Raw genomic sequence first — 22,120 nt, forward strand, 5'->3', positions numbered from 1 at the left:
CGATTCAGGCCCATCAGAACTCAGATAAGCAGAGGCCCGCGATTCAGTCGAAATCCTTTAGCCGTACTGAAGCATGACAGACAGCAGATCTTTGTTAAGCACGGGGCAGAAAGAACCAAATTCTTACCAGTAGAACCATATATCACCAAGAGAAATAAGAAAAATAAGGAAGTATCACCACAATTTTGGAAAGCTATAAGAAAGAAATGAATTCGCGTGGTACAATAAATTCTGGCGTGAGAAACTTTTTGTGTTTTTCCTCTTCCAGCTGTTTTCATGGTTTTAATCTCAAACTTAGAATGCTCTGATAGATTATGTTCTCTCGCTGGGAACATTAGGTGGGATTAAAAGATACCAGTGCCTTATTCAAAGAAACAGCCTGCTTCTGAGCAGAGAATATCAGGTGCAATTAGAACACTCAATTCATTAAAAAAAAATTGAAAGTCATCCCAACATTTTAGCACCTCCGTTTCTACCATCGTTGATGTTGTTACTTTATGAGGCAGTGGAGGTGGGAAGATGATTAAGCACTCGACCAACCAAACCTGAACGAAGTCAGTGCTCCAGAGGTCCTCCTCGGAGCCCCCAGTGCTACGTCAGCCATGCGCAGGAGGCTGGGGTGCTATGTCAAAGCCCAGCACGTGTGGGTCCCTGAGGGCTGTGCTGGGCCGGGGGCCCATCTGCGCTGTCTTAGCTGGCTTTCAAACAGGGTGCTGAGGGAGGAAAGTCTAAATGATGGAAGCACAGAAGCATAAGGTTATAATAAAAAGTTAAAAGAATCTCAAGTGTCTGTAAGACACAACAATGAGATAAAGCCCACACTAGTAAGTCTGTCTGATGTCGCTGTTTGGTAGAACCCTGGAAAATAGAGTGAAGCTGAGTCTTGGTGACAGAGTTACCCAGAATGAGTGCCCAGTGTTGAGAGATGCCAGCCCAGAGGGAAGGACAAGAAACACAGAGATAAAAGCACTCAGCCAGAAACGTCCAGCCTCCTGCGTGGGGGTCAACCGGCGAAGGGCATCTTCTTGAACACCACACAAGGGACTACCAGGAATTAAGCGGTGGTCTGTTTCACGTACGTCCATCCTGGCATTTTGATATTTTGCAAATGATTTGTAAAGCATATTATAATATTATCCTTAAGTTTGCAAGTTTAAGAATAAAATTTTTAAAATTTTCTAATAGTAGGAAAAATCTTTGTTTCTTGTGAGAAAATAAGGTCAGGGATAAATAATGGGCATTACAGGGAGTACTCAGAAACACTGGTCTCAAAAAATACACATGAAGACTAGAGTTTGTATTACCAATCCAATTAGAAAAACTAGGGGGGACTTTCATTATGAAGTTAATTGAACAATAGAAACTCCACAAGGAGTCTCTGAGTGGTAGATTACCTCAGCTAATTATTCAAGGAAACAGAGTAGCATGTAATTTGTGATGGGGACTAATGTTTAAATCTGGCAAGGCTGGGGTTCTCCACTGCTAATGACCGAGGTCCTCTCTATGAGCTGCACGCTGGTTATGATTTCCTGTTGGTGATAAAAAAGGCTAATCATGGTATAAAGCTCTTGTTCCACGCTGAAGTCATAAAAGTGAATTAGACTCAAAGAACTCAGTGATAAAGTAGTTATTTAAGGCACGAGAAAGGCTATCTGTAATTAATATGTAATTCCAGCTTGGATGTTAATCTCCTATGGAAAAATCATACCTCAGGGGGCAAAAGTTTAATTTGCACTAACATTTGTGATCGATTTTCACCATTTAACATCTGCACCGTTGACTGGGGAGGAGAGGTGAACGGCACAGCGATTCCGTCCTGGAAGAACTCAGAGGAGAGATGGAGCCAGAACCAGGCAGATCAGAAAACACACAGCATGGTTCAAGGCAGAGAAATTCCTTTTAAAGGTGAGGTAAGAGAGAATGCTGACAAATAACTGAGCCCCACCAGCGCCTTCAGTGTATTTGACAGGTGAGAGCAAAGTAAGCGTGATTTGTGATTTTGAAATGCAGTAATGAGAGCAACTCTCTTGGGTTACTGAGAGAAGGACCGTACTGTGAAAATCCTGAAATGCTTCAAATGCACTGTCCCGGCCAGTCTTTGAAATGCCATTTGGCAAACCAGTAAAGAGAAAGACCTGAAGTTAGAATGAGTGTGTTGGCTTTGCTTTCCCCTTGCCTAAGTGGTGTCTGAGCCATTTGACTACCTTGTGTGTCTTCTTTTCCTTCTGGAAATGGACATCCCAACAGAGTCCCCCAGGGAGCCGTGGACCAGGCCTGGCAGGACCAGCAAGGGCTGCCCCCCTGTTCTCCAGGCCCCACCCGGCCCTCCAGGGCCAGGTCCCACCGCTTCATGCAGCAGATGGCAGTCACTTCACAAATGCCACGTAGCAAAAAGGCGTGAGGGTGTCCTGGGCCCTGGTCCTCCACACCCAGGGTTTTGTGTCTTTAAAACACACACACGAGCCCCGAAACTGACCTTGTCTTCTTTGTCCCCAGCCCGGCTCTTCCTCTGCGTGTGCAGCATCAGGGCAGGAGGGCGGGTCGCCCGGCCCCGCTCTGTCCTTGTATCTGTTGGACCAAAGCAACTGTCATTAACATGCCATTTGTCACAGTCGTTGGAAAACCTCAGCAATCAAAGGCAAACAGTGGCCCTGAGGATTCGAGCTGGTCAGTAGACACAGTGCGTTCCATAGGAAGGTGGCAGAGCTTTGTCCTCAGACTGAAGTCTAGTGACAAAGTTCTCATCCCAAAGCAAGGACGCCGCTGACGATGGGTTTGCAGGGGGCCGGGAGCTGGACACACACATGCGCCCCTGGACTCCCCGGCCCGACCTCCAGGCATCCCTCTCCTGTGCCTGTGTGTGCAGGTGTGTTCACTGCATCCTGCACTCAGCTCTTGGAGAACGACACTCAGGAAACAAGCCCAAAAGGGGGAGGCCTGAGGCTTCTTCACCTGGTGACAATCACCAGGGTGAGGCCATGACAGCTCTTAGCTCTCCCAGTCTGGTGGGCCCAGGGTGGGAGTGCTGTTGATGGGTGCGTGGGCATCTTGGGGCTGCTCTCTCGCATTCTGGGACCCCCAGTGCTCAGGGCAGTCAGGAGCCTCCTCTGGTGATGTCAGCCTGCTCCTTGGACTCCATCTATGCCCATACTGGGTGCCATCGAAAATGCCATCGTCCAAGCCTTGTGAACTGGGCCACATGGGTTGTGGGTGAACAGGACACAGGCCCTTCCCAAGAAGGACAAAGGGCCAGTATAGGATGGAAGAACCAGCCTTGCTGAGGCTCTGCCAGTGGGTGTCCATGACGGGCTGCCCTTGGTCCTGGCCCTGCCAAGGGGACGAGAGGGGCTCCATGGGGGCCATGCCACCAGTGACCATGGCTTACTGGTCACCATAGTGGGCACTGGTTTTACCAGGGTGCTGGACTCCACAGCACTTTGAAAAGTAGTTGTTTCAGGGGAGGAAGGGATTCTGCAAATTCCCAAAGATTTTTGCATTTTCATCTTATCCAAAAATGTCCATCTAACACTCAACATTTTGCAAGTAGATTCAGGGAAAAACAGCACAGCAAGGTAGAGCATTGTCTTAATATGAAGAATAAAAAGAAAGACCCAACCATCTAACCAGACACCAACCTAAAACAGCAGATCAGTTCTCGAAGGAAAGCCCCGGCCCAGTCTTATGTATGCAGGGCAGGACCCTCAGGAAGCAGAGGTTTGTTTTGCTTGACCCAGAGCTCAAGACTGGGCAGCACAGTCAGGCAGACCCAGGTGTGTTCCTTCCTGGCAGAAGGGAGGATGGGGAATGAATGTAAATCCCTTTATACATGTGTGTGCACAGAACGCACAGATGCGCATATGCACGCACACAGAAAGGATGTCCCATGGCACCCTCACCTTCTAGCCTTTCTATCTGCCCCACCGCAGCTCCGGGAAGCACTGCATAGCCCCAGCTCTCATGCCCTCTGCGGGCATTGGCACCTATCTGGCTTGTGCCTGCAGAGCCAAATGGCCTGCAGGGCATCCCTCTCCAGCGCCCTTGGAAGGAAGCCCTCATTAGGGTTGGATCGCTCAGCAAATTTATTTCGGATACAGAGCAGCAACACCAAGGCAGCCCGGATATGTCCCAGAGGCCCCATCCCTAAAGGTGCTGAGTTGAGACACGGCAGAGGCACAGGATCCCACTCCTAGCTCCCCTCCATGCAGTGAGCAGGTGGAGGGATGCCCAGCCTGTCTTCCCCTGTCACTCTACACAGGGCTCTGGCCTGCAGGCTCTCACCAGGGCCAGGTGGCAGGTCTGCCCTCAGTGCAGGCCACCAGCAAACAGGCTGAGCAGGGATCCCTGACAGGGCTGGCCACCCCTGTCATTGCCACACCAAGAGGGTGTCCACACAGCCTGCACTGCGCACTCTTCCTTCACAAGAGGCTGGCCAGTGCTGACCACAGGGCTCCCAGACAGCCATGACCACCCCAAGAGATGCCCTCGGGCCTGGTAGCTCCGTGCATGGGTCTGTTCCAAAGTTGGCCTTGGGGAAGGAGCTATTGACTTTTCACTGAACCAGAGAACCAAGCCTGAGTCAAGAAACTGGCTTGCAGGGCAGCAGAAATATTTCACTGTCTCTCAGGAAGATGTGCAGAGTCTCTGGATTGCATTAGGATTTCCAGAACTCTGCAAGAATCATGCCCACGGCCGGTTCCCTGTCAAAGTACAGCGGACATCAAGGAGCCTGGACACCAGGTCTCTACCCTGATCCTGACCAGCAGTCCTGTCCCCGCCCCACCTCTACCTCCTCATCGGACCAGTGGGAATAGCTGGTCACTACCTTTATGCCACAGAAAGGAGCTAGCAGATGGGGACACTGCCACACCCTGGGGGACCCTCGTTAAAGAACCCGGGGCCCTGTCCCTCTGCCTCCATCCTGCAGACACCAGAAGCAGCCCCCGTATTGAGGGACAAGGGGGCACACACAGAAGCTGAGCCCACCCTTCCCCTGCCCTCGCAGACCCAACACAAAGCAGCCTGAAAGAAGGGAGGAGAGAAGCTGAACTCGGCGTCTCCATGACCCAGCACTCCACAAATTCCACTACTGAACTGAGACCTATTTTTTGTCTGGATGTGAGTGGATGGCTTTTTATTACCCAAGAATGAGCCAAAAGTGAATTGGTTTAAATTTTATCTAAAGTACATCAAAGAGCAGGTCCCAGGGAGGAAGTCTGGTTGGGTCGTGCACAGAAAGCTGAGGCTGGGTTTGAATTCTGTGCCATATGCTCTGTGTCTTCGACATGGCAGGTGCCTACAAAACACACAGCAATCACAGCAGAAACGTCTGTCCCTACCTTCTAAGAGCATGTGAATAAATATGCGTTGTGAAAAACTGTTAGGAAAATTGGCAACCCGCGAGGAGGCCGTAGGCCCATAATACTGTTCTCAAATGAGAGCATTGCTTAGTTGATTCCCCATTACCTTGAGAAAACATATTAAGAGATTTTCCGTATTGAAAGCAGTTGATCTTTGTGAAAATCAGACCTTCAAGTCTGGCTTTTGAGATAAACGGATTTACGTTGTTTCTCATGAGTGCTTCTTAGAGAAGACATGCTTGATGATCATTTTGAAGCCCCTAATCACAGACGCATGCCCCAGAGCACCTGTGACCGACGTGCGTGCCTGGCCCTCAATAGTTCCCTTCATAGCCACACTCTTTAACAGCCATTGATTCTGCAGGTACCTTGGAGGCACGTGGGTGGCACCAGGGGCTCCCGCACGTAACTGGGTCTGCGTCTCAGCCACTCCGCCATGAAAGTGCTTACTCTACGGCTCTCCGGGGGCCACTTCCGGGGTCCACTCTGACATGCTTAAGTGCTCTTTGCTTTGGGCCTCTCCACAAACTCTGATGATGTTGTCATAAAATCCTCCCTTGAGTGGCAGAGAGAACTAGTTTATGGAGGAAAATCAACAAGTTGTAAGACTATGGGCGCTAAAGTACTTCGGGGAGCAAGCAATATATTTCCACCCTCCGAGTGAGGCATGGCGGTAATACCTTCCTGTGCAACGCCTCTATTGATCAAACCCAACTCTGAGATGTGAAGTGCTCCCCAGCGGCCTTCAGTGTGATTTTCCTCCTGGCAGTGATGACAGACAAAGAACAGAGAAGGTCACATGGAAGTCTGGAAGGAAGAAAAAAAGGCTGTGCTAAAGCCACCCACGCCAGTCAGCTGACAGGCATTTATTTACTGCCCTTGGAGAATCCAGCACGCCCTCCTTGCTGGTGGGGAGAAATGAGAGAACGCGCCGTGAGCAATTACACGCTCCGCTCTCAGAGTGCTGCAGGAACTGCTGCGAGCTCCCAGGAGAAAGGCATTCAACACGAGCCCCGTGACGTCACATGGGGCGACATCAAGGCTCTTTAGGAAGCGTGTGGAAAGGAAAACCGTGTCCTGTCTCCTGGGCAAGACTTAGTAGCTTCGGAAACTCTTAGAGCTCAGCAATCAACCTGCTGTGTTTCCCTGAGAGAATAGGGAGGTGGGTTTGCTTGTGCCTGACCCAGGGTCGGGGTCCTGGCAGCTTTTCCCTATTGTGCTTCTCGGTCATTATTCCAGGTCCGAGGCACCTGCTCGGACCCGGAAGGTGAAGACTCAAAGGTGTTGTCATCACCTGGGGTCAGGTCTCAGCTCCAAGGCAGCACCAGGATTCAGGTCCAGTCGATGGCACGCCGTGTGGCCATCACACATTCTAACGCCAGCAAATGCTGCTTACGCCGAATGAAGTACCAGGAATTTACTTATTATTTATTTTTTTTAATTTTGAGACAGTCTCACTCTGTCACCCAGGCTGGAGTGCAGTGGCACAGTCTCTGTTCACGGTAACCTTCAAGCGATTCTCCTGCCTCAGCCTCCTGAGTAGCTGGAATTTCAGGCACACGCCACCACACCTGGCTAATTGTTGTATTTTCAGTAGAGATGGGATTTCACTATGTTGGTCAGGCTGGTGTCAACAAACAAAATCTCTAGTCCTGGCCCAGAGATTTATTTTAACATTCAAAAGAGTTCATTTCTCTAAAAATTATTAAAATGAAGAACTACTCCAGGAAGTCAAAAGCATCTAACTTGTCAAAAAGTTATTAGAAATATATCAGTATCTCCCAATGCAAAAGATGATTCTGAAAGTCAGCCCAATTTTAATGCCGTAAATATTGACCTCCTTTGACCTCAGTTTCCTCATCCGTAAAAGAAACTGTCTTGAGTCTCTTCCAGTTATGGGATTCCAAGTATCAACATGGTATCTGGAAGTGTGTGGAGTAAATCTTGAAGGAAACAGAGCTGCAGCCCTCACTGTGAGGCTGTGAGAACAGTCGTCTTCTGTTTCCTGCTGGGAGGGGGAGGAGGTGAACCCAGAGAAGTGAATGCACCTCAGGTAACAAGGAGAGAGAATTCACCTTTCTATTCTGAAAGCTGAGAGCCACCGCTCATGCCTTTGAAAGCAACCTCCTCCAATGATTTTGGAACTAGCCAGGAAATCTCTTAGGCTGAGGAGGGCGTCGACCCACAGATGGTCTCCACCAGCCCTGCGGCTGGAGGGAGCTGGGAGGGCTTGGAGTCCTCTATTGATGGTTAGCCATTATGGGAAGGGTTCTCGAGGAGGACCCACACCACGCGCGCTCCATGCCTGCTGGCTCCGCACGCAGCTGGGAGCAGACCCTGAGACCAGCTCACTTGAGCCTTGCTTGGACATGTGCATCTGTCCAGCCGCCTCCATTCTCAGGGAGAACACCCAGGCCTGTGCCAGCTACGATGGTGGCACAGAAGGTGGCAGGAGATGGCGGGAGTCACTGGAGCCTGTTTCTGTGTGTGCCACAATCTAGTGACCCCATTTCCATGTACAAATGGCTTCACCTCCAAGCGCATAGAAGGTCTCATCCACCTGCAGAACTGCTGTAGAGAGAATAATGAATGATTTTTTTTTGAGGCGGAGTTTTGCTCTTGTCACCCAGGCTGGAGCGCAGAGGCATGATCTCCACTCACGGCAACTTCCGCCTCCTGGGTTCAATCAATTCTCCTGCCTTGGCCTCTTGAGTAGCTGAGATTACAGACACCTGCCACCACGCCCAGCTAATTTGTGTATTTGTAGTGGAGACGGGGTTTCACCATGTTGGCCAGGCTCATCTCTAGCTCCTGACTTCAGGTAATCCACCTGCCTCAGCCTCCCAAAGTGCTGGAATTTCAGGCGTGAGCCACTGCGCCCGGCCTGAACGGTATTTTGATCTTGCTCACTGCCTCCCCGTATGTACCCTTCTAAAATATTTTCCAAGATGCTGAGATAAAGTAGGCACAATGATCTCATTTTACAACTAAGAAAAGCAGACGAGATGAGCATCTCTAGATCACAAAGTAACCCAGAGGGAGGGCAGGAATTATCTGTCAATTTAACCGGTACTGAGCTCCTTTGAAAAATTTGACAATAAAATAAGGAGAAAATACAATTTATGCTTAAAATAATAAAAATGACACACTCAGGGCCCATTGTATACGGTCCTAAATGAAGTGTGGCGACTGCATTGATTTTCTGAGGCAGCCTCTTCAATGAGAACCATGGCATCTAAGGGAGCTCTGTCCCTGGGAAGATGCCGTGTGCTGTCTTCATGCTGAGTGGCAATTCACAAGCATTGCTGGCCCTAGAGCAAGGCAGAAGCAGGAGAGACACAGATCTCAGGGGTTAGAATCAAGAGGAGCCCAGCGGCCCGAAAGACATGTGAATGGAAGGACTGCCATGTCCGGCAGGGAAGGCTGGGGGCAGCTGGGGGCAGAAAGGCTCGGCCTGGAGGTGCCTCTTTAAATGCCCTCTGACAGACCTTGGCACAGTCCTTCAGATGATGCCAGGAAGGCCATATCCTGCTGGTGAGGAGCTGGTGACAGGGAGACTCTCCCTGGCAGTCCAGGACTGGGTAGGAGGGAGGGGTAGGGGGGCAAACCCCTTGAGAAGCCCCTTCCCAGTAGGGCTTTTGACTGCTACCAGAGGGGCTGGAGTCGGAGTGGCTGCTGCTCCCAAGGGGTCCCAAAGAGCCAGAGTCCTGCCGTCCATCCCCACATCCCACCAGGGGATGGGCAGGTGGTGGTCTCGGCCCCTCAGTGTGGCTGCACAGACCTGCTGCCCTGCCAGGAATATGGGGCCACAGTCAGATGCCGGAGGCGCAACTGCCACCTCTGGAGGACAGCACTGGGGGCTGCTAGCACTGGGGCAGGCGCGCGGTGTCACCTCTGACGGAGCACCACACCCCAGCACTCAGGACAGGCCTGGCACAAAGCCCAGCTGTGCAGGCAGAAACCCCACAGTGCCGCCACTTCCCTGGGAGCCTCCGTGAAGCCAGGGCAGGTCTTCCCAGGCCCTGCTCAGTGGGCCAGGAGGACACAACTGGCAGGGCTGCCGCACAGTTGGAGAGGGTCCAGGTCAGCCAGGGCTGCAGAGGTCCCCTGGTGGGGCTGGGCTGTGGGCAGGGCTCACGGCTGCTGTTCTGCCCGCCTCTCCTTCTCACCCGTCCGCTCCCAGCAAAGGCTGGCTCCTGTGGCCCCAGAGCACCTCCTTGAACTCCACTATAAGTGAAGATTATTTTCATATAAACAGCAAATCATTTCTGAGTCCTCCTAAATTTTTCATAGGTAGTGATTTCACAGAGTTGACAAGCTGCAGAGAATTAATTTCCCAGCCATTTTTAACATCCTGAATTTCCTTTGCAAGAACAAAGGGATGTAAAACGCTCAGACCAGAGAACCAGAGCGTGGCTTCCTCCACAAGAAGGAGGCTCAGAGAGGCAACTCCACCTTTTAACACGACTCAGCCCTGTAATGAGAATTTACCTCATCCTGAGACTCCACTCCTGGAATCCGAACCCACCCCTCTGATGAGACTCCACCCCTGTAATTGGTCTTGGTCCTGTGTCCCCAGCCAGAGTCCAGATTCCTCCGGCCATCCATCTGACCAGCAGATCTGCTTGACCAGCAAGAGAATCCAGTGTCACTGCTAGACAGAGCGGCCCAGGGAGGTGGTGGGCATTTTCACTGCGTCATCCAGGGCCTGGGGCACTCTGCGTCTCTGAAGAAGGCAGGCTTCCGACCAGGAGACCAACTCCAGGTTAGCGATGCAGGAAGTGCTGCACCCAGCAGAGTGAGCTTTGGGATCTGAAGGTAGCAGGAATGGAGATGACAGCACTGGCACCCGGGCTGTCAGCAGAAGGCAGAGAGGAGAGCCCAGTGCCTGCCTCACCTGGCGCGGCAAGCCTGCAGGGCAGCACATCAGGGCCTGTGGGGAAAACTGGCTTCAATGTTCTGTCCCTCTCAAAGAGCTACTCCCAAGTTACCAGGGCACTGCAGCCCACCCCAGGGGCAAGCTTGTCGCGCTGTGTCCAGGAAGCTGACACCACCATGGCACCAGCTGTGCCCAGGGAGGCAGCCACAGAGCCAGCTCCCTGCCCACCTCTGACCTCAATAAACAAGTGTTTAATGAGTAAATGAATGAGCTGATGGAGAGTCCTATGCAATTTGTAAATTACACTCAAAGTTCTCATCTTTAATCAAAAGTAAGGATGTTCAAAGCAAAAGAGACATATTAAACCAGACAATTTCTATTAAAAAACGAAAAATCGTAAGCACTCTTGTGTCAGGTACACAGTGAGCCAAGTAGGACTTTACCCCAACCTTGGACCAAGAAAAGAAGAGACGGCTAGACGGAGGAGCAGGAGAAGATGGAGGCTGGGACAGGGACAGAAAGGAAGGCAGGTGACAGGGATTGAGACAGAGGTGCAGATACACAGCGGTGAGGAAGGCGGTGGAGGGAGATTCATGTGAACTTGTAACCATCATTTAAAACATTTTCCTGCAACTTTGTTTCAAAGCATAATCCATTTCATAGTACCAGGCTGAGTTGCTGAAGCAACACCCACTGTCAAGGCAGTGCAGGAATTACAGCTGCCAACAGACGGAGGGCTTCAGTCTGCCGCTCTGCCAAGCCCTCTGGGCGTCAGAGCAAGCACCCAGCAGTGAGTGGTCCTCCAAATGGGTTGTCATGAAAGTCACAGCCAGGCTCAAAACTGCTGCTGTTCTAGATGCTTGAGCTGCACCAGAGGCTCTGGTGCCCAGAGAGGCCAATGCTGCAAACACAGAAACACATGTACACACACAGAGAGATATGCCCACACAGACACGTGCACACACACACACACAGATATGCATACACAGAGACACATGCACACACACAGAGAGATATGCACACACAGACGTGTACACACGCAGAGATATGCACATAGAGACACGTGCACACACACACAGAGATGTGCACACACAGAGACACGTGTACACACAGAGAGATATGCACACATACATGCACACACGCAGAGAGATATGCACACACAGACACGTGCACACACACAGAAATATGCACATAGAGACACGTGCACACACACAGAGAGATATGCACATACAGACACGTGCACACACAGAGACATGTACACACACAGAGGGATGCACACACAGACATGTGCACACACACAGAGAGAGATATGCATACACAGAGACACATGCACACACACAGAGAGAGATATGCACACACAGACACGTGCACACACACAGATATGCACACAGAGACACATGTACACACACAGAGATATGCACACACAGACACGTGCACACACACAGAGATATGCACACACAGACACGTACACACACAGAGATATGCACACACAGACGTGCATACACACTGAGATATGCACACACAGACACGGGCACACACACACTCAGAGATATGCACACACAGAGACACATGCACACACACAGAGAAATATGCACACACCGACACATGCACACACACAGAGAGATATGCATACACAGAGACACATGCATACACACAGAGAGATGCACACACAGACACGTGCACACACACACTCAGAGATATGCATACACAGAGACACATGCACACACAGAGAGATATGCACACACACAGACATGCACGCACACACAGATATGCACATAGACACGTGCACACACAGATATGCACACACAGACACATGTACATGCACAGATATGCACACACAGACACGTGCACACAGAGATACGCACACACAGACACGTGCACACAGAAAGATATGCACACAGAGACATGTGCACACACACAGAGAGATATGTGCACATAGATGTGCACACATGCAGAGACATGCACACACATCAAGACATACACACACATAGGCACACACAGACGTGCACACACATCAAGACATATACACACACAGACACGTGTACACACACAGGCACACACACAGACACATGCACACACAAGCACATACATATGAAGAGACACACACGTACACTACACACACACAGGCACACACATGCCCACATGGACACAAAGCAAAAGCTTGTTTCTGATGATGGCTTTTCAGCCACCTGTCACAGCGGATAAAGGCCTTGCCCGCAAGCTCACTACTGAGCTCTGCTGCTCTCTGCCCCTGTGTACCAGAAAGAAGGAAAGAAAAGCCGACTCAGGTACATACATTCCAAGCAACATGTCTGCATTCTATTTCTAATGGTGACATCAAAACAAGTGGCCTCTATGATGAGAGCTGTGAGTGCCCTCGTCTCTTCTCTCTGTGGGGAGAACTGTGTGTGCCCTGCACTGCTGTCCCAGCACCGGACCTTCGGAATGCCTGTAAGTGCAGCCCACCTATCTGCAGTGGTAAGCCCCCATGGCCACCCTGCTGTCTCCCCTTCAAGGGCATTCACACGCCCAGCACATGTCGGAGGACAGCATGTGTGCTGGGACACCCACCTGGACAGCCCCTCACACCGGCAGCAACCCCACTTCCGAGGCTGGCACAGAGCAGCAGGCTCAGGGAAGACGTCAGCCAGGGTCACAGCGGGAGGCTGGAAGGGGGGCTCCCGGGACATAACTATGAAGTGATGCCCCCACGTCTCCCCTGACCTCCGACTCTTCTAGATCCACAATCCAGCTTCCTTCTGTCTTGCCCATGCACGACAGTCGCACTGCGCACAGGAGCCGTCAGCCCTCGAGTGTCGGCTGTAGTTTCAAGTCTGTTTCCGCTGTATTTTTTCTCTAGACCCTGGCACGTTGCTATTTTGATGGAGGCAGACACCACGTTCCAGGACAGTCACACAGGCTCTCCCTCCCTCTACTCCTGGGGTTTTCTCAGGAGTGGGGGGAGCCTGCACACCGGTCCTCAGCCGTGGTCATGCCTGTGGACCCCTGAGGACCCTGGCTCCTCACTGAGTGCCCTGCAGGAGGCACCATGTGAGACCCTGAACCTCTGCACAGGGAGGTTGCCAGCTTTACCTGTCATCGGCTTGCACGTTTAGCACAAGGCAGTGGCAGCAGTGACTCTGCCAGGTGCTTGGAGGGGATTTTCCCAGGAAATAAGGAAGCCGACTAGTGTGGGGCCCTGGACGGGGTTTTGAAATAAGACGAAGCAGATTTGTATTTGAACGTCTCTTGTTCCTCTCAGCTGAGCTTTGATAAATGGGGTGACGAGTGTCTCATGCCCTGAGGGTCTTCAAACAGCTTGAAATGTCTACCAGATGGTGGGATGTGCTTCCAAGTCTCACCCAAAAAAGTGAGGCCCCCTAGCCACGCAGGCCAGGAGACATCTCTCTCAAGGACATGCATCTGTCTGTCTGTCTGTCTTCAGGGCCTGGGAAGAGGCACAGGCCTTAATTTGGAAACTGGGTGTGGAGACCTCCATGCCTCTCCCGCACCTGAGGTCTCTCCAGCACCTGGGAGACACCTGGTCTCACCTGTGGGTTCCCAGCAAGCCCCGACTTCAGGGCCGTCGCTCACCCTGCCCAGATGTCTCCGGGGTCCCTTGGGACCTGCTCCTGAGGCACCCGCCCTGTTCCATGCACTCTGGGATGAAGATCTGGCTCTCCACACTGGAGGAGCCTCTCTTTCATGAAGCGAGACAACAGAATCAACAAATGGGACTCCACTGCACACTCCTCGGGGCTGCTGGTTAACTGTTTAATGAGAAGGCAAAGCAGTTCCCGCCCACTACTCATGTGTGCTCATTAGTGCTCATTTCTTCCCTTGGGGACACATCCCTATGTGTCATCACCGAGGGAGGGTTCCATCTCACGGCAGCGCCAGCCCGGCCTCCCGCCCTCTGAAAGCAGGGGAGGCTGAGCCCACGTTAGCACCATGCTGGTGGAAGCTGGGGCTTCTGTGACCACACCTGCCCGGCTCTTCCCACAGATCATGCTGCCCAGACCAGGAGGTGAGCAGCACCCACCCCCAGCCCCCACCAAGGTGGAGCAGCGGAAGCAGTCCCCACACAGTCACATGGGCAGCAGGTCACGGCAAGAGGCGAGGCCATGCCCAAGTCAGGACCCTGGGGCTTCTTGACTTGAGTTATACATATAGAAACACCAAGGTCAGCACCATTCCAGCTGCCTGTTAAACCTCTCCTTCAATCCAAGAATGCCCTAAACAGAAGTGTGAAGAACTTGCCCCTCAGAGCACCACATCCCACCACGTGAGGGGGGTCTGCAGAACGCAGCCCTGCCCTCCCTCAGCGACCGCCACAGTAGCCCTGGGTCCACCCTTGGGCATCAGCTTTTCCAGCCTGCACAGCAGCCAGGGGATGGAGCAGCCCAGCCATGTGACCCTGCAAAGTTCAGACAAAGCCATTCCTACTGACACAACCACCGTGGAGGGCTGGGGGAGGGACTTCCACGAATGTCTTCTGGCCCTTGTGCCTTTGACTTGAGGTCCATGAAAACATTGCTATTTCAGAGCCAAGAAGTGGAGCCTTACACCTACACCATGCTTCACAATGACAGAAGCAGCTGCATGCATTGCTGACGGTTTTGTTCCCTTGCAGATAGTGAGGGGTACCGGGCTCTGCGAGGTTAAGGTCCAGGCACCCCTCATTCTCTGCAGTCACCTCTGGGTGGAGAGCAGTGGCCACCAGCAGGTCTGGAGTGCTGGAATTCTCCATTCTGCTCCTGATGACAGCAGCTGACCTCAAGACAAAGAGCTGGCAATGATTTCTTCATGGTTTGGTGAAAAATATGTGTCAAGCATCCCCCTGCTGTGAGCATGGCCTGAGGCCTGAGGGAGGTCAGGGGAAAGACAGGCACGGTCTTCCTGGTCTGGTGGGCAGCAGGTAGTGACCAACCCGCTCTGCAAGGGACTCCAGCACACAGCCCAGCACACAGCTCCACGAGAGGCTCAGGGACAGTGACATTGACATGATATCCCCAAGGGTGGACAGGGATGGGAAGGAGAAGAGAAGGAGAAGGAGAAGAAAGAAGAAGAAGAAATATATATATATATATATATATATATATGATACAGCAGTGATAGATAGGGATTCAAAGCCCCAGAGCCTAGACAGCGGTGGTGTGGCTCGCAGGCAGGGCAGAGAGACAGCGGGCAGGCAGCACAGGGCGAGCCAGCTCAGGCCCAGCCTTAGGGGCAGCCACCACTGGACACTGCAGGGAGCTCTGCAGATTACAAACTACGAGGACAGCCGTGTATTCACTGCTAATGTCATACGTAACATATATAGGATATTACACACTTCCATAAATATAATAACATAAAAATTAAGTCATTTTATTTTTATATTCACATTTACATTCACATTTATTTTCGGCTACTGTCCACTGCTAACATTGTTTCACATTAACATGGATTTTAGGCTCCTATCTGGTGCTGATATTATTTTGTTGAAGAAAGAGAATTTCAAGAGCAGGCCTGTGCTGTTTGTAGGAATAATTTGACAATGTTAAAATTAAGTGTTGGAGCCACAAAGTTAAAATATTGTGTTTAGCACATTAGTTATCTTAGCATAAGTATTTAGACTTCAGATTTTAGAACTTCAAAATACCTTTTAATATAGGCTTCAGTTCTATATGGAAGGTAAACACATAATTAAATATATTCACATTCTAAATGACATCATTCCATTTTGTCAAATAAGAACGTTATTTTGTTAAAAAAAAAAAAAAGGGGGATTCTGTTTGGAAGGAATTAGAACATAAAAGGAGACGCGCATCCTATTACCAGCAGTGTCTGTTACCTTGAAGGGAGTCGGTCCCTGGTGTCTGGGTTTGACACTGTTATTCAGGAGGAGACCCGCTGGCTCTGTTATCATGACCGGGGAGTTTTAGGGCCAGCCAGGGAAGGGCACAACTCTGGCCACTGCCTGCCATGGACCTGAGCCGGTAACCCCAGAATCCAGGCCCCTCTGCTGGTGCCTGGTCTGCGGGGTTGAAGCACATCCTCCAGGTCTCCAGCCAGGGCCAGGACCTCCCCGAAGCAGAGCCAAGGCCTGGAGCCTGAGGGGAACTGAGGCTGGAGGAGGAGAGTGGGGCCAGGCTCAGCTAAGGGGCAGCTCTCTCCCTTCCCCTGGCCTGGGAGGATGGAAGTCAGGTGAGGACAGGGCAGCACCACCAGGAACTCCGGGGGCACAGAGGCTGAGGTCTGCAATCGGGCAGGCCTGGCCACAGCACTCAGGTGGGTTATTTCCCAGTCATGAAGTGCGGGGAGCGTCGCTGACTTTCTCTGAGATTCAGTTTCCTCATCAAGTGAATGGGAAAAATAATACCATGTGGAAGAGCCTGGCATGGACAGAGAGGCTGAACATTCAGTGCCATGCACAGGTGTCCCCACGGCGGGGCTCATGGAAGTAGAGTCTAATAACTGTTCGCCGAGAGCCTGCTGAGCCAGCCTCAGCTGCTGCCAGGGTCTGCCGTGGCCGTGCAAGCAGAGAAGACCCCGGCCCGGAGGAGACCTGCAGTGGAGCAGGTGGGCCGGGGCAGGCAGAGCCTCTGTGTCCCCACTCGCCTCCTGAGCAAACTCAGCTCCCCTGGGTCCACGTATCTTTGCAAAATGCACTTGTTCATCCAGCTGGACATCCCAAAAACTCGTGGTAGCCACTGTTCTATCCAGAACATTTTAAGGGAAACATTTGCAAATATTCTTTGCAAATACACTGGGAACAACCACTCATTCCTCCCAAGGCAGCACTGCTCGTGTTAAGATGCAGCTGCAAATCACCGCATGGAAATCAAAACCAATCTGAACAGAGATGTAACTGTGTGTGTGCACACAGCACCATGTGTGTGCCTGCACATAGCACATGTGTATGTGTGTGTATGTGTGTGCACATAGCACTGTGCGCCTGTGTGTCTGTGTGTACACAGCATGTGTGTGTGCATACATGTGTGCACATAGCATGTGTGTGCACACAGGACGCATGTATACGAGCATGTGTGTGCATGTGTGTACATGCACACTCCATATGTGTGTGTGTATATACCAAATATTCAAGTCCCTTTAGAGCCCCTTGAGTCCGCCAGGCGAGTGGGCATAGGAAAAAGACCTGAAGAATGTTCTCTTGCCTCTGCAAAAATGCATCTTGCATTGTCAGTGTGAAAGGGAGGAAAACACACATTTAAGTTACATCAAAGACTGGGAGGTCCTCAGGGCATGGCCGAGGTCATTGTGTCCCTGTCTCTAGCTGGGTACATAGCCCCGGGGGGGCTGTCAGTAAGTAACTAATTTAAAAGCAATAAACATTTATTTAAAATATTCTCTTAGATAGAAATCATGATTTGTGATAAATCCACCCTAATCTGACCCATTTGCATGACTTCAATGAGCAGATACTTTTAAGGGCATCTGCCCTTGCACAGAAGTGCACTGAAGCTTCTTGGAAGTCTGCATGGCCAGAAGAAAAGATGGCTTCAGAAGAACTCTCGGGACCCTCTCCCTGCGGCTGCGGCGGCCTGTGATTTATACACGCGCTGCTTCAGCACCGGCAGGCCTGTTGTTCTTCAAAGAGCTCATATCCAGTCAGCGCTGACTTTCTGCAGACTAATCTACATGAAAACGCAGTCCTCACCTAACTGATTTATTTTCACATTTAGAAGTAATAAAATTAATAGTGCAGTTCCCATCTTGGCTGATAAAATTAACTTTTTTCCTAACTAACTTCTTTCAGTTATTTTCTTTATTTCAAAGGGGAAGTTATTCCAGTCATTTGATACAAATGGCTTTAATTAGTTTAAGGCAAACATAACCTTTAACGAATCCACACTTGGGATTGCTGGTTGGGTGCGAAAGGATAAAAACAGTGCTGTGCTCGTGGCATTGATTTGTAATGTCAGGCTGCACAATCCAATTTGGGTTGCATCAAAGCAAACCACCCATCACTTGAAAGAATGATTCCTTTGCCAAGGCCATCCCCGAATACAAACAAAATGCATTTTTATGACAAGGGCAGGCATAGTTTTTAAATGATGGGGAGGGGGAGACTCACCACCACCATGTTCTATTTGGCACTGCCCAAGACGGGGGGTCTGCTCTGACTTACAGCATAGAAGACATTTTCTGAGGAACTTGCATTTTTAATGACTATTTCTTTTGTTTTCTTTTAAAGGAATTGAAACATTTGAAATACTCAATCCTATACTTACAATGAAGCAACTGGTACAAAGAGAGGCTTTGTTGGGAAAATACTCAGCTGAAGGTTCTTATCTGGGATTGACCTTTTCCCGATTCTGCTGAGCTGCCTAACAAACGGTCAGCCTTTGTCAACTAGAATCAGAATTTCTAGCCCATCCACCAGATCTCCTATTTGCAGATATGACCTTGGGCTCTTCTTTTATTTCAGTGGCTCCTTGTCCTCTGTAGGATATAATCTAATCCCAGTTCTTTCTCCTAAATATCTTAGTTTTTAGAAATTCTCTACCACCTAAGACCACTCCCAGAACGATCTCAGGATACAGTCTTATGCACCTGCTCTCTCTGGAATACCCTACACCCATGCCCCGCCACTGACTCTTCCCTCAACTGAGCCAGAGCCCAGACTCTCTGGACACAGCTCACGGCCCCATGGTCGGGGAGACGTTTGCTCTGTCCCCTACTCTGTGCGTTGCTCTTCTTCTTACACATGATGCTAATGTTATGGCTCACATGTCTGCCTCCTTCTTAGGAGACGGCTCCTTGGGGGTGGGCATTGCCCTTGAGCATCGTGTCTGCCAGGCACTTGCACAGGCTCTGTCAGCAGTGGGACGCAACTCACCTCTCCGGCTGCAGACTTCCCCATCTCAGTGACCAGCCCTTGTTCCGACAGGGCCAAGCTCGGGGGCTGCCCCAGGACCCTCCACACTCTCCTCCTCTGTGCCTTTACCTGGAGGTGTCTATTTCTTGGAAGTTGCTTTCCTCTTTGCCCCACACAACCCTTCTCTTCTGAGTAGAGCACGCCAATACCCCCTTGTCTTGCAAAGCCCGTACTTGGCGCATGCAGTGAACAATGACCTCACTGTCCTTCCATGTTTCAAAAAATGTTACACATATTTCTCTTCTAGCATGTCACATTTAAATGACCCATTTCTTATCCACGAGCTTTCTGAAAACAGAAGTCATGTCTTTTAATCTTTAAATCTACTTTAAATCAACTGTGTGATTGACACAAAATAGATGTTTAATAAATATTGGATGGCTGAATAAAGGTATACATAAATGAGGGAACAACCATCCGCTGGAAGAGATAAATGGGCTTGTCAATCTGCCCTTCCCACGTGCAGAGCAATCAAACAAAAGAGAAACAAATCAGCAAATAATCATGAAACTGCATGCCATATTTGGCAAGAGTCAAGGCATCTGGCACAAAGCCCTCCGTGCCAGTCTGTGAAGGATCCCACTACCAAGTGGCCGGCTCTTCGCACATCCAAGCTCAGGTAGAAACCGCGTCTCCAGCAGCTCTGCATGTACGCACAGGTCATGATGGGAACTCTCTTGCTACTTGCTGATTCTAAGTTATGAATGGGCAGCAGGAGCTCCGGGCACCAGAGCAACCTCAGCATCAAGCAAGGAAACTGCAGCAGCAGGTGCACAAGTGGCTGCCGGCCTCACGTCTCACGGAGGAAGATGGGCCCCCCTAGCAAGACTGGCACAGTGTCCTCAAAGGGACTGAGAAGGTCCTTTAGTCATGAGGCAAGAACAAAATGGTCCCAAAGTAACTATCAGAAAACACAAATAAACGCTAGAAAGTCATATATACACACACACATCATATACATCCTACTGTATTTACAGGTTAGCTGGCGTTACAGTGGGATTACAGGAGGCTGAGGTGGGAGGATCACCTGAGCCTGGGGAGGCTGAGGCTGCAGTGAGCCATGATGATGTCACCACACTCCAGCCTGGGTGAAGAGTGAGACCCTGTCTCAAAAAATAGAGACATATAGATATATACACAGATACAGATATAAATACTATAGATGTAGGTACAACTTTAAAATAATTAGATAATGAGATGCATCAAGAACATAGATGATACAGATATATTTTAATTAGAAAAGAAATAGATGTTTGAAAGACAATATCAAGTAAATGCCCACAAATACAGAAGAATGTCATAAAGATTTTAAGGAGAAAGAGATATAATCTTGGATTGTGCAATAGATTCTTAGATATAACAGCAAATGCATGAGCAACAAACGAAAAAATTGATAAACTGCATTTCATCAAAATGAAAAGCTTTTGTGCATCAAAGGACATCATCAAGAAAGGAAGACAACCTTCAGAATGGGACAAAATATTTTCCAGTTATGTATCTGATGAAGGTCTGGTATCCGGAACATGTGAAAAACTCTTACAACTCAACAAGAAAATGACAGACCACTGTATTTGAAAATGAGCAGAAATTTTGCCAAAGAAGACACACAAATGGCCAACAGGCATGTGAAAAGGTGCTCCAAATCACTAGCTGCAGGGAAATGCAAAAGCAAACCACAGAGAACACGTGAAACCCACTTGAAAGGGGCAATTTCAGAAAATAAGGAAAACAGCAAGCGTTGAGAGTGTGGTGAGCGCAAAACGGTTCAGCTGCTCTGGAACGCAGTCGAAAAGTTCAACATAGAATTAATGTAAGACCCAGTGATTCTACTCCCAGATCTACACCCAAAATAATTAAACACAGGTATTCACACCAACACTTGTAAACAAATGTTCACGGCAATATTATTTACAATCACCTAAGTGTGGACGCAATGCACATTGCGAACTGGAACACTATACTGCAGTGAAAAGGGTTGAGCTGCTCATACACGGTACTGTGCAGAGGAACCCTGAAGGCAGCATCTTAAGTTAAAAAAGCCAGACACAAAGGGTCACCTATTGAGTGGTCGGTGTACGTGAGATGTGCAGAATAGGTAGAAGCAGAAAGCGGGTTGGTATTGCCAGGGATGAGGGGAGGGGAAGCCGGGGAGAAACTGATTAACCAATGAGGGGTTTTCTTTCAGGGTGAGGAGAAAGTGTTACCAGTAGATGGAGGTGGCGCTGGGACAACATGGTGATTGCACTTAACGCTGCTGAACTGCTCACTTGAATATAGCTAGCTTATATGAATTTCACCTCAATAAAAAGGAGAAAAGGTAATAAAAATAGACATGAACTTAAGTAAAATAAGCCAGACCCTGTGAGTCAAATACCACATGTTCTCACTCGCAGTGGAAGCTAGATGATGCACACACATGGACAGGGAGCGGGGAATGGGAGGCAGTGGAGACTCCAAAGGCTGAGGTGGAGGGAGGTGGCTGCAGAACTGATGGCAGCAGAGTTCTGTCTGTGCAAATCAGACGTGTTTTGGAAGGTCAGGGATAAACATTGATCTAGAAGGTTACGGAAAGAAAAAGAAAGCTGATTCTCTTGCAAAGCATGGGGATAGGCTGGAGGTGTCTGAGGGTCAAATGTTACCCCAAGGGCCCCTGTCCTCGTGCCTCTGGCATGAGGCTGCAGTGCTGAAGGCTCTGGCTCTGGGCCTGCCATGCATGCACCGGGCACTCCACACCAGCAAGCTGCCCACGTGTGCACCAGGCACTCCGCACCACCAAGCTGCCCACGTGTGCACCAGGCACTTCACACCACCAAGCTTCCCTGTGCCTGCCACGTGTGCACCGGGCACTCTGCACCACCAAGCTGCCCTGGGCCTTCCACGCGTGTACCGGGCACTCCGAAAGCTGCCTACGCGTGCACTGGGCACTCCGCACCACCAAGCTGCCCTGGGCGAATGTTTTGCTCATTGGTTAGTTTTTGTTTTTTCTCATCAGCTGGTTTT

At 50.2% G+C, this 22,120-nt stretch overlaps 1 protein-coding gene across 1 annotated transcript in view; it reads right to left on the minus strand.

Moving 5' to 3' along the window:
• The window catches only part of TCERG1L (transcription elongation regulator 1 like), a 206,868-nt gene that overhangs the window by 69,202 nt on the left and 115,546 nt on the right, over positions 1-22,120 (minus strand). The window contains exon 5 of the mRNA XM_032282028.1: positions 2,477-2,568. Coding sequence (XP_032137919.1) covers positions 2,477-2,568 — 92 coding nt within the window. The remainder of the gene's footprint in view (positions 1-2,476; positions 2,569-22,120) is intronic.

This window comes from Sapajus apella, unplaced genomic scaffold (genome assembly GCF_009761245.1).
Source record: "Sapajus apella isolate SASKATOON/1434 unplaced genomic scaffold, GSC_monkey_1.0 scaffold13, whole genome shotgun sequence".
Lineage (NCBI taxonomy): Eukaryota > Metazoa > Chordata > Mammalia > Primates > Cebidae > Sapajus > Sapajus apella.